Raw genomic sequence first — 13,046 nt, 5'->3', positions numbered from 1 at the left:
GTAGTCAACAGCGGCAGCCTTATCCACATGTGAGCGCACTTGTATTCAGAGACGTGTGCGCGGAGCAAGAGCCGCATACTGAAACATATGCCCTTGGTCTTGATACAGTGACTTTACAGTGACATGAACAGCTTTGACGGAGCCCACGTACCTTTAATCAGACCTGGAACAGCAGTCTTAGGTCTGTATCTCACTGCAATGTAATGCTCTTGAGGTAATAATGTCAGAATCACTTTCATTTGTAATAAAAAGTTCTGCCTATGATCATTTTGGCCAATTGTGCAGGAGGCTTGAGAGCAAACAGACTTGAGAGCCGCATTTGACCCCCAGGTCATAATCTGGACAGCCCTGGGGTAAACTTCAAAACTTTGTTATAATGTTGTTTCCTCATTGGCAATATGCCCTGAGTTGTGTTCATTTGTCTCGTTCAATAATCCTGAAACATCCAAATGTCTTAAAAAAAAAAGTGAACAACAGAACTACATAATAGGGATGTCCCAATCACAATTTTTTGCCCCCGAGTCCTTTGATTTTGAGTATCTGCCGATACCGAGTCCCGATCTGATACTTCTATAAAAATTATAAAATGAACTAAGAGCAAAGAACAAGATCCAGGATGTGTGGGGATCAGATTGTGTTGATTTCAATGTGTAGTATTTGAGCTGAACTTGTGAAAAATCAAATGTACAAAACTTGAATTGAATTAACTTTTCTAACCATTCACCATCATTGTTGAAAACTTTACTTTTACCACAGTCTGGTCTTGGAATGTGTAACTTAGTAAACTTAATGAACTGAACAGAACAGGAACCAGACCAGAATCAGATCAGACCTGAGACTAAACTCTGCACAATCTACAGTTTGTATATTTGATATTATATGATATTATATGATATTATAAATAAACACAAGATGACAGAAGCCCCACAGTCCCTCTCCCCACCACCACATCCACAAACACCAGAGCATGCACCGCAACATCAGTCTCACTGCTCAACAGACACTTCATGTCGCTTTTCCCACCCTCCCTGCCAAAAGCACCAACTCCGTTGCACATCATACAAAGAAACAGCGCTGTGTGACGACGCCATCGGCTGCGCAGGTGTGAACACGGGCCACAGAACCACAGGTAACAACGCCCGAGCACGACACGGCCCAAAAGTCCCGTGAGTGTGCCGCTAGTACAGCAGGCGCTGGGACAGAAAGACGCTCTGACTGGACGTCCCTGAGCCAATCCCACGCCTCACGAAAAAAAACAAAAAACAAAACCGTTGTGTGCTATATTATTTATCCCCGATACCTGATTGAACCATAACGGTCGAGTCCGGTTCGAGTCTGCAGTCACATGATGGGCGCCGATTTCCGATCACGTGATCAGATCGGGACAACCCTACTACATAATTTGAATTGGTTTGCTGTGGTCCCATTGTCTGTCAGATCCAGTGATGTCTGTTTGTGTTTTTTATACAGAGATATCAGTCTGGTCCCCACGCCCTCTGTTACACCTAAAGCGACAAAACTTTCATTGATTCAACAGAAATCCTCTACGTTTTTCAGTCACCTGTGATATTTTTTCAATCATTTTTTTCTCGTACTAAGCAGACATATTTCTTTTGATACAAACGGACCATGCGTGACCGTGATTGGCTGATCCACCTGTCAATCACTCCCATCTGAACTCCGGGAGATTAAACAGTGACCAGACTCACTTAGTATTGGAGGAGAGTGTATTCTGCCTCTCATCAATCATCACTTTTAGTGCTAGTAGCGGTTACCATCACAACACCGATGCTCTGACTCCCCCTCTTCTTGCTCTCCGGCTGATTCCACATCACTCCCCCTTCAGAGCTCTATCACGTTACAATCAGCGTGCACCCTGCTAAAGAAACTAGAGTTTTTTTTTTGTTTTTGTTTGTTTGTTTCAGGTGACAGGCCCTGGAGAGATCGCTAGATTACTCAAACATCTAAAACCTCTTCAGGCATTAGATCAGGGAAACGTGTTAGAACATGGGAGAAAGCTGAAAAAGGTACATTTTGAATAATATTTTCTCTTTAATCTAAACAAAACGGCTCTTGTTTTGGTATCATGGTTGAAAAAAACAGTTGATTTTATATCCATGGAAGTTATACCTGAAAACAGATGCATACGAAAAGAGATCCTGTGCTTGTTATTTCTGTTCTCCCAAAAACCTCGCTTAAGAAGCAGTTGCGTCTCTATGGCAACTGCCTTGTCTCCAGGAACATTTGTAAGTGGTCTCTCTGACAGCTGTGAAAAGCAGGCAGCACAGGGCTTTTTAACCAGCCCACGCAAACAGCACAGAGGCTCATATCTGCACACACACAGACGTACTGCACAAACCCACGCAACCGCAGCCGAGGAAGGTAACGAAGTACTGAAGTAAACGGACAAATTGGAGGTATCTGTACTTTCCTTAGAGGGGAATCGTGTAACTTTTCCAGGGGAGTGTCCGTCAAATGCTTTTCTCCCTGAAGATGTTATTGCTTTGTCTGGAATTTTTCACAATATGGGATGAAACCAAACCAGGCCAAGTTACAGGTCAGATCTATGGAGAGGTGACGCCGCTCACAGTCAGAATGTCAGTTTTTCTAGGTATTTTTGAGCGCTAAAACCACCTGTAATTAAATAAATGTAAAGTAGAGCTGTTTAATGTCATCCATAGAAATAAGCAGGTGACGGACCCTCCACCAGAAGTTACACAATGCACCTTTAAATGAGTTTTTTGTACTTTCTACTCCACTACATTTTTGTGGTGGATACCTCTGCCACCACACCATAGTGTCAGTATTATTTAATTTCATTTCCTTTAAGTTAATTACATTACATAATTTAATTCCTTTATTTAGACTTATATTCTAATTTGAGTGCACACATTTTAGTTAATATAAGTCTGATTTACTTTAGTTTGCTTAGTTTGCTTTAAGGTCACGTTATTATCACTTATTATTTTCTGAATTATAATTATTTGCCTTCTTGTCACTTTGATTAAGTTAGTAGTTTAGTTAATTATTTAGTGTAATTCCTCCCTCTTGTGTTTAGCTTTAGTTGGTCCTCATGTATTTAAACACCCCTGTTCTTTGTCTGGTTGGGTTAGTTTTGTTCTGCTCAGTTGGATTTAAATTACCCCATTTGGGCTTGGCTTTTTTCTTAATAATTTGCCTTATTTGAGGCTTTGTTAAATTATATCTTTTTTTTTTTACTTTATTAAATTTAAACTTATTTTTATGCCTTGTCTTTACCTTTCTGTTTGGTCCACTACATTCTAAACCTAGCCTGATTCACCAGCTGGTTTCACTTCGTGGAAACCGTCTGACCTCGCAGCATTAGGATTCATTCGCTCCATGGTAGGCGGGTACTTTTTTTATTTATATTTATTTATTAACTGATCGCTGCTATTTGGTTGTGACGTATATAATGCGCCAGAAAGCTCAGTGGTGTCCAAGTAATTGCCGGCACAACAGCAAACAAAGCAGAGAGTGAACATGTCTGTGAACGATCATTGTCATTTCTGGGAAGTGAACTTGTGAATTAAAGGTGCAATAAAAAATGCGAAGTTTGTATTTGTCTAAAGGAAGATAGTGTATGCAGTCTGCTATTGCAACTCGGGTTGGTTCAGTTCTTCGCTGATTAGCTGGTGTGTGATCTACAACTTCTGAGGTTCTTGCAAACTGTCTAGTATGTTCTGATTCCTGACCTAGTCCCTGGAAAGAAATGAAATTGAGCAGTGCACAAGGTGGCACCAGCCTGACTATTTTAACCCTCACGCTCTCCTCTGGGTCAAATAGACCCGAATACATTTTTTTTTTTCCTTCCTGCTCTCTTGGGGCGGGTCAATCAAACCCAAAAATGTATTTTCTCGCCTGGTGAGAAAAAGCGAGAAAATACATTTTTGGGTCTGACTGACCCCGAGGAAAGTGTGAGGGTTAAATCTGGACTGAAAAGTAAAAAGTACTTTTCTTAATGGTTTGAGACCTGCTGAAACAGCTGACATGTATTTTTTCTTTTAGCACATTTAATTTGAGTTAACATCCCAACTTTGGATCATTTCAGCCTTGGAACTGCCAATTTCTAAGGCCAATCTGCAAGACATCACAAGGATGAACAGAGCATTTTGACCTTTGGAGATGTAGACGTAAGAATACTCAAACTTGTGAATGAAACAAAACACCTGGTATGTTTTTGAGGCAGTAACAACATTATAACATGACTAAAAGCTCTCAAGAGTGTGTGTAATCTACAGTACAGACCTTTAAATATCGGCTTGTACCCACCTCTGATCATGGGACAGGTCCATGGCTCGGATCCCCGCGTCACATCCCGGGTAGGTGTAGAGGAGAGAGAGGTCCCAGGCCTGCCACACCTCCACCACCCCTCTGTCTCCTCCGGTCAGCAGACAGAGCCCGTCACTGCTCAGCACCATGGCCTACAGGGGGCAGCAGAGAGGGGGTCACAGGGCTGCTCAAACTGGGGTACGGTTGGTTCATTATGGCTAAAAGTTTGTCTTAAAAGGCCCATATTACACTGCTTTCTGATCTATTTTATCATCACAAACATAACTTGCTACTTATTTAGAATTTATTATTACCATTTATATTTTTTACTCTTTGTTATTATATTTATTGTGATTTGTGAGCGAATGTGTCCAAATAATTTCTCTTGTGGATCAATAAAGTTTGTCTAAGTCCAAGTCTAAGAATCATTTGGATCATTTCAGTCCTGGAATTGCCAACCTCTACTGAACAAAAGATAAAAGCTAACTTGAAAATTACTGCTTCATGAGGTGGAACAGAGCATTTTAAGATTTGGAGATGTGGACAGATTAATAATAAATGATTACTCAAACACAGTGGCGGAGTTAGAAATTTGGGGGCCCTAGGTGAACTTGAGTTTGGGACCCTTACTATAACGTACCGTGTTTTTTTAAAATGTATTTATTATCTCTATTTATTTGAATTATAGTGGATTGGAAACTTGTCTTATTAAGTCTGTCACCTACTAGATAACCAGAGCTGAAAATAGTTATATTTTTTTTTACTAGTACAATTATATTTTTGTTTACATTAATAATAATAACAATACAAAAAAAATAAAATAAAATAAAAATAAATAATAATAATAATACATTTTATTTTTTAGGAGCCCAGGGTTTTATTTATTTATTATTTATTTTATTTATTTATTATTTATTTATTTATTGGGACAGTATTTTAATTCACTGATTGGATTTAATTTAATTTCATTACATATGATTATTATGATTCTTCTCATGATTATTGTTTAATTAAAGTAAACTACTCTCATTTAATGCCATACTGAGAGAAAATCAAATTGCACTGAGGGCGATTAGTTGGGGGCCCCCCTCCAAGTTTGGGGGCCCTAAGCAGCCGCCTACTTTTGCCAAATGGTAACGCCGCCCCTGTCACTGTGTTTTAAAACTCCACACACTTTCACTAGAATCATTTGGATCATTTCAGCTCTGGAATTGGAAACCTCTGCTGAACTAAAAGTAAAAAGTAACTTGGAACAGAGCATTTTAAGAAACAAAACACCACTCCAGGTCTGTTTTGATGAGGAAACGCAACATAAATCAAAAAGTAGCGTAAAATGGGCCCTTTAAGTTGCTCTAAATTAAATAAAATCCTGAATCATGCACATAGGACACCCTGTCGTCTGTTCGTACCCTCGTCGTGTCCTGGATCTCCATGTGAGCCAGCAGTTTCCCGTTGATGCTGAAGCTGCAGACGTGTCCGCGCTGGTAGCAGACGATGCAGTGGCCCTCAGAGGACACAGAGATGAGGAGGGGCCCCGGGCAGTGGTCAGGGCCCTCCAGAGCCCGCAGCAGCTCTCCTGTGATGGTGTGGACCAGACACGGACCCTCTGACACAACCAAACAAAAACACAGATTCAAAACTGTTGTTCAAGGTGCTGATTTTTATCATCTTAAAAACACAACAAAGGAATAGTTCATTTTAAATCATTTGCAGTGGTCCAAAGTTATTTCTCATCCTAATTATTCACCGTGATCAGAGTTTATAAGCGCTTTTCACTACTCTCAAAGTCCAGAGGAGGGTTTTGCAGCCATGGCAGTGCTAACAACAACCATGCTTACAACGCACTTCCTGATTCATAGACAATACAGCATTACAGCACACTGCAGTGTAGTCAAGTTAAGTTGGCTTGAAGTAAGACAGTTTTACCATGATTTGAGTAAATTTCACTTGACGAGTAAAATGATCTGCCAATGGAACAAGACTTTTTGTACTTAAAATATGAAAATATGTCTTGCTGCACTTAAAATAAGAAAAACAAGAACTTTTTGCACTTAAAATAAGAAACAAAATCTAATGTTGCTTTAATTAAGAAAAACACAGTTATTCCACTAGTAGATCATTTTGCTTGTCAAGCTCAAATAAAGCAAAATGTTCTTAATTTAAGTCTTTTAAATTTACCTAGATATTGTTTTCCATTGTAGATACAGATATTTTTCTTATTTTGGCCTTAGTTCATACAATACATTCATACAATTGAAGTTTTTCTTAATTCTCAGACTTTTTACACGAAGTACCACAGAAGCAGCAGTGGAACGTAATGAAGTAAAACTAGTAAAATACTGTATTTAAGTTAAATTTGAGGTATCTGTACTTTACTTAACTTGATTTACATACATTTAAAGTGGATACTTTTTACTTTTACTTCACTACATCTGTACTTTCTACTCCACGACATTAAAAAAAAAGAAAGTACTGAAGTTTAAGTTTTCCCAAATTGGCAATTTTTTAAGTTTAAAATTTTACTTTAGTGGTTGGAAATCGTGATGTCACACAGGAGAATTTCTTCACTATTACCAAGCAAAACTCCTCTAATGTACAAAAACATTATTATGTGACAAATACACATATAAAAAAACATCTTTATTTTGTTGAAATCCTGTAATTTTTAACATTTTTTTGAAATTTTCTCCCAAAATTACTTCTTGATTTGAGCAAAACTATAATTTATATTTACAATAGTTATAATCACACCAAAATTAAAGGTTAACTGTGTGTTTCTCTCTGTGGAAATGCTGCCTGGAATGTTCCACAGTATGGCATTAGACATTTATCTCTACAGAGACAGCAGACGATGCCACAGGGCCACGTTACATGTCAGATCTGCGGCAAGGCGAGTCCAACCTGAGTAAGAATGCAAGTTTTTAAGCCAATTAAGCGACATATCATTGAGTAAACTGAAGATGGAAATGTTTAAAGCCACACTGGGACATTCCAGAGCAAGTAACAGCATCTCCATGGAGACAAGCAGATAGATACAAGTTACAAAGTGTGAGTATTTTAAAGAAATAAATAAGCAAATGAGTGAGGATTTATGTTTTTTGTTTAAGAGTCTATAGTAAAGCATAAAGAAGGAAACAGCAGTGACCTTTGGCTCCGCTGATGACCAGCCCCAGCTCTGCGCACACCGCCGCACACGCCACCTCCTGGTCATGACCCGTCAGTGCAGCTCGGGGGGCCGGGTACTCACCTGCACAACACACAAAAACAGGAGGTTAGCGGAAGTTTGATTTATGTCCTATTCATTTATTTTTTTGACAATTTTTTGATGTTATAAAGTTGTTGGAGTTGTGTTTTGTTTCATTAACACACGTTCAACACACAAATCCTGCATAATTAGGCTGAAAATTTAAGTGTAAAATCCAGTTTTATACTTGAAAACTACCGCGTCATGACATCACAAGGTGTAACAGAGCATTTTTAGCTTTGGAGATGTAGAAGAACTAATAATAAAGAGTTACTCAAACATGTGTGAATGAAACAAAACACAACTCCACGTCTGTTTTGGCTGAAGTAATAACATTCTAACATGATTTAAAACTCACTGGAGTCAATTTCGTGTAATCTGGGGCCTTTATAGTAGAGATTTTAAGTGATTTGTTGTGTTATAGAAGCAAGTTTCACTAAACAAGACATTAAAACATTTATCAATTACAGTGTCATAGTTGTTTTTTGTTTTTTTTTTTCTTGAAATCATCTCGCGAACCCAGTTTAACCTCTAGACCCCCATTTTGGAACCGCTCTACAATACCTTCTCTATTTTATCCCTATATTGTTGAGTGTAACAGTACTCTTATTTAAGTAAAAGTTGTGCTTCCTCTTCCCACTGTAAGTCTACAAGTGACAAAAGTTTTATGTGACAATATGAAATGATTCCTTCCGGTGGAATATGCCCGGTTTCGTGCATTATTTCATGTTTAATCCTTCAAATTATGTTAACTTCAAATTATAAATCATGTCACGCTTACAGTTACTCTTACTTGAGTAGTAGTTTTTTAACTCTAATTTTTTGACACATTTTTTGGAACATTATATTTTACTTTTACTTGAGTACCTTTTTGAATTAAGGTACGTAGATTTTGAACAACTTTACTGAGTACATCTGTTCTGGGACACGTTTTGTTCATACATGTGCACTGTTACAACTGAAGTTTTTCTTCCTCTAGAGCAGGAATTCTCAGACTTTCAGACTAAATACTGTACTGTATTTTTACTTTTTACTTTTACTTCACTTTTTAGCTACTTCACTACCCATGATGACTAAAAATCAAAACGATGAACTTCGGGTTCTGGTTTAGCCCTGGTTAAATCCTAGTTTAACCTTGGTTTAGTCCTAGTTTAGCCCTGATTTAGTCCTGGTTTAGCCATGGTTTAGGCCTGGTTTAGTCCTAGTTTAGCCCTGATTTAGTCCTGGTTTAGTCCTGGTTTAGCTCTGGTTTAGTCCTGGTTTAGCCATGGTTTAGGCCTGGTTTAGTCCTAGTTTAGCCCTAGTTTAGTCCAACTTTATTCCTGATTTAGTCCTGATTTAGCCCTGATTTAGCCCTGGTTTAGTTCTGGTTTAGTCCTGGTTTATTTCTGGTTTAATCTTGGTTTAGACCTAGTTTAGATCTGGGTTAGTCCTCATTTAGTCCTTGTTTAGTCCTGGTTTAGTCATAGTTTAGCCCTGATTTAGTCCTGGTTTAGTCCTGGTTTAGACCTGGTTTAGCCCTGATTTAGTCCTGGTTTATTTTAGATGTAAACAGTATTAGTCTCGGTCCAGAGTTGATTTAACATGTTGTAGCACAATGACGACGAGCGGAGCAGCTGTGATGAGGGATTGTCATGTAAATCCAGGACAAATCCAGAGCCGCGTGGACGTGTCACATGATTGATGGTGACAGGGGGCGGGGTCCTTTTACCTTCAGTTCAGTAGACGTGGGCAAATCCAGGGGCTGAAATGATCCAAGTAATTCTACTGAAGGTTCATGGAGTTTAAAAACACAGTGGAGTTCTTCCTGTATTACCACATGACATCACAAGTTGGAACAGATAGTGCGTTCGATTATCCATCTGACTCAGAGGTCCGAAGACGTTGCCTAATGACACACCGAGACGCCCCTTTTCCTCGGATGACGCAACTTGGAGGAGGCCGAGCAACATTTTTGAGATAGAATCCAAGCCGGCTGGACCCAGAGTCACTTGTATGAAGTGTTTTCATTGTGTTTGGACACTTTGGTGGTTTAAAAGGCAATTTCAGTCACTCGTATTACTGCAGTACTCATAGACCGTATATTTAAATGGACGTAATGGGCTCCTTCTGACTTTGGCTCCAATTGACTTACATTAGGATCTTGTGACTCCTCTCTCTGTAACTGCTGCTGTGAGCCTCGTCATATTGGTCTTAAAATGTTCATATTAACCTGCTCTACATGATCCTGATTCACAGTTTTTGCTCTTGTAACTGTGAGTATCGCGAGCTTCATTTGAGCTGCGCTGAATGCTGTGGGTGACGTCACAGTCACTTAGTTCACTTCTTTATACAGTCTATGGCAATATAATACTGCGTATGTATTAGTACAGTACATTACTGTGTATGTATTACTGCAATACTTTACTGTGTATGTATTACTGCAGTACCTTACTGCAGTACCTTACCGCGTCTGTATTACTGCAATACTTTACTGCATCTGTATTACTGCAATACTTTACTGCATCTGTATTACTGCAATACTTTACTGCATCTGTATTACTGCAATACTTTAGTGCATCTGTATTACTGCAATACTTACTGCATCTGTATTACTGCAATACTTTACTGCGTCTGTATTACTGCAGTACCTTACTGTCTGTATTACTGCAATACTTTACTGCGTCTGTTTACTGCAATACTTTACTGCGTCTGTATTACTGCAATACTTTACTGCGTCTGTATTACTGCAATACTTACTGCATCTGTATTACTGCAATACTTTACTGCATCTGTATTACTGCAATACTTTACTGCGTCTGTATTACTGCAATACTGCTATTACTGCGTCTGTATTACTGCAATACTTTACTGCGTCTGTATTTACTGCATACTTACTGTGTCTGTATTACTGCAATACTTTTACTGCAATACTTTACTGCATCTGTATTACTGCAATACTTTACTGCGTCTGTATTACTGCAATACTTTACTGCGTCTGTATTACTGCAATACTTTACTGCGTCTGTATTACTGCAATACTTTACTGCGTCTGTATTACTGCAGTACTTTACTGCATCTGTATTACTGCAATACTTTACTGCGTCTGTATTACTGCAATACTTTACTGCGTCTGTATTACTGCAATACTTTACTGCGTCTGTATTACTGCAATACTTTACTGCGTCTGTATTACTGCAATACTTTACTGCGTCTGTATTACTGCAATACTTTACTGCGTCTGTATTACTGCAATACTTTACTGCATCTGTATTACTGCAATACTTTACTGCATCTGTATTACTGCAATACTTTACTGCGTCTGTATTACTGCAATACTTTACTGCGTCTGTATTACTGCAATACTTTACTGCGTCTGTATTACTGCAATACTTTACTGCGTCTGTATTACTGCAATACTTTACTGCGTCTGTATTACTGCAATACTTTACTGCATCTGTATTACTGCAATACTTTACTGCATCTGTATTACTGCAATAACTTACTGCGTCTGTATTACTGCAATACTTTACTGCATCTGTATTACTGCAATACTTTACTGCATCTGTATTACTGCAATACTTTACTGTCTGTATTACTGCAATACTTTACTGCATCTGTATTACTGCAATACTTTACTGCGTCTGTATTACTGCAATACTTTACTGCATCTGTATTACTGCAATACTTTACTGCGTCTGTATTACTGCAATACTTTACTGCATCTGTATTACTGCAATACCTTACTGCGTCTGTATTACTGCAATACTTTACTGCATCTGTATTCTGCAATACTTTATTACTGCAATACTTTACTGCGTCTGTATTACTGCAATACTTTACTGCGTCTGTATTACTGCAATACTTTACTGCGTCTGTATTACTGCAGTACCTTACCGTGTCTGTATTACTGCAATACTTTACTGCGTCTGTATTACTGCAGTACCTTACCGTGTCTGTATTACTGCAATACTTTACTGCGTCTGTATTACTGCAATACTTTACTGCATCTGTATTACTGCAATACTTTACTGCGTCTGTATTACTGCAATACTTTACTGCATCTGTATTACTGCAATACTTTACTGCATCTGTATTACTGTAATACTTTAGTGCATCTGTATTACTGCAGTACTTTACTGCGTCTGGATTACTGCCAGTGGGTATGGTAGTATTACTGCAATACCTTACGGTGTCTGTATTAGTGCAGTACTTTATTGCGTCTGTATTACTGCAATAATTTACTGCATTTGTTCAGTTTTTTTCGCCCATTTCCTGCTAACGTGCCAAAATAATCGACTATCACGCCACACCAACACTTTCACTTCACTAATTCACTGAATTATACTATTTCCACAGATTTATTCTTCCTTGAGGTTGTGTAGTTGAAGCACAGACTTATTTTGGAGCGCCTGAGACTTGGCCAATGCTAAAGCAACAACAGCTTTCTGGTTAGTGTCCACGTTTTTCTCAGAGTCGGACAAACGAAACATAATAAAACATTTAAACATGACGTCATATCCGAGATCCGAGTGGGAGACAAGAGTGTTTTCAGTTTGAGAATATGCAGGATTAGTGTATTAAACTTGCGTGAATGAAACAAAACACAAATTCCGGGTTTGTTTTTGACGAGGAAACCGCATTATAACAGTTTAACACGGGTCCTTGAATGCCCCGTAAAAGTGTAATAACGCCTCTTTAACAAAAAAAACACTCGCTGTATTGATTTTCTTTCCAACTAAAACCAAGACTTCAGCAAATTCCATGTCCAAACTTTGTGAATGACAGCTCCTATCCTGCTCCATGATTCGGACACATGTCACACCTGCCTCTCCTCATCACCCTCCTCCTCCTCCTCCTCCTCCTGTCCTGTCCCCAGCGCAGGTGTAAGGGCCCGGGGTGTGAGCTCTGCGGCGAGAAAAGGGGGAAAGGGAAGAGGAGGGGGGGGTGGGGAGCTGGGGGTGTCCCTGGAGAGTCGGCCTGTCACCGCCACGGCTGAAACGGGGGACGAGGAGGAGGAGGAGGGAGAGGGGAGGCGTACGGGGACAAGTGTCAGAGAAATCCTCCGGGGGAAAGAGGGCCGGAGAACAGCTCACCTACCTGACAAAAGATCCAATCTCCCAGCACCGGCCCCCCCCCCTTGGGACGAGACGCAGGGGAGTCAGGGAGTGCAATTACCAGCTGCAGATAATACGGCCAAAACACAAAGTTTACACAAAACGTTTTCCACGGTTTACGTGTTTAGTTTAAGTTTAGTTTAGTCCGTTTAGCTGGTTTAGTGTTTACGGTTTATTTTGTTTACCCTGGTTTAGTTTAGTCCTGGTTTAGGTTTAGTCCTGGTTTAGTCCTAGTTTAGTTTACCTAGTTTTCCTTTTAGCCCTGGTTTAGTCCTGTTTAGTTTTAGTCCTGTTTATTAAGTTTAGTCCTAGTTTAGTCCCTGGTTTAGTTTTAGTCCTGGTTTAGCCCTGGTTTAGTCCTGGTTTAGTCCTGGTTTAGTCCTGGTTTAGCCCTGGTTTAGTCCTGATTTAGTCCT

General features: G+C 39.2%; 1 protein-coding gene across 1 annotated transcript in view; it reads right to left on the bottom strand.

The window, feature by feature from the left end:
- Positions 1-13,046, bottom strand: part of LOC110174043 (neurobeachin-like) — a 783,761-nt gene that overhangs the window by 2,035 nt on the left and 768,680 nt on the right. Inside the window, exons 59-61 of the mRNA XM_055166710.1 lie at positions 7,436-7,537; positions 5,700-5,896; positions 4,291-4,442 (exon numbers count right to left, since the gene is read on the bottom strand). Coding sequence (XP_055022685.1) covers positions 4,291-4,442; positions 5,700-5,896; positions 7,436-7,537 — 451 coding nt within the window. The remainder of the gene's footprint in view (positions 1-4,290; positions 4,443-5,699; positions 5,897-7,435; positions 7,538-13,046) is intronic.

This window comes from Boleophthalmus pectinirostris, unplaced genomic scaffold, assembly GCF_026225935.1.
Source record: "Boleophthalmus pectinirostris isolate CB_2022bp ecotype Guang Dong unplaced genomic scaffold, ASM2622593v1 HiC_scaffold_9, whole genome shotgun sequence".
Taxonomy (NCBI): Eukaryota; Metazoa; Chordata; class Actinopteri; order Gobiiformes; family Gobiidae; genus Boleophthalmus; species Boleophthalmus pectinirostris.
This window is presented reverse-complemented; position numbering and strand designations above follow the sequence as displayed.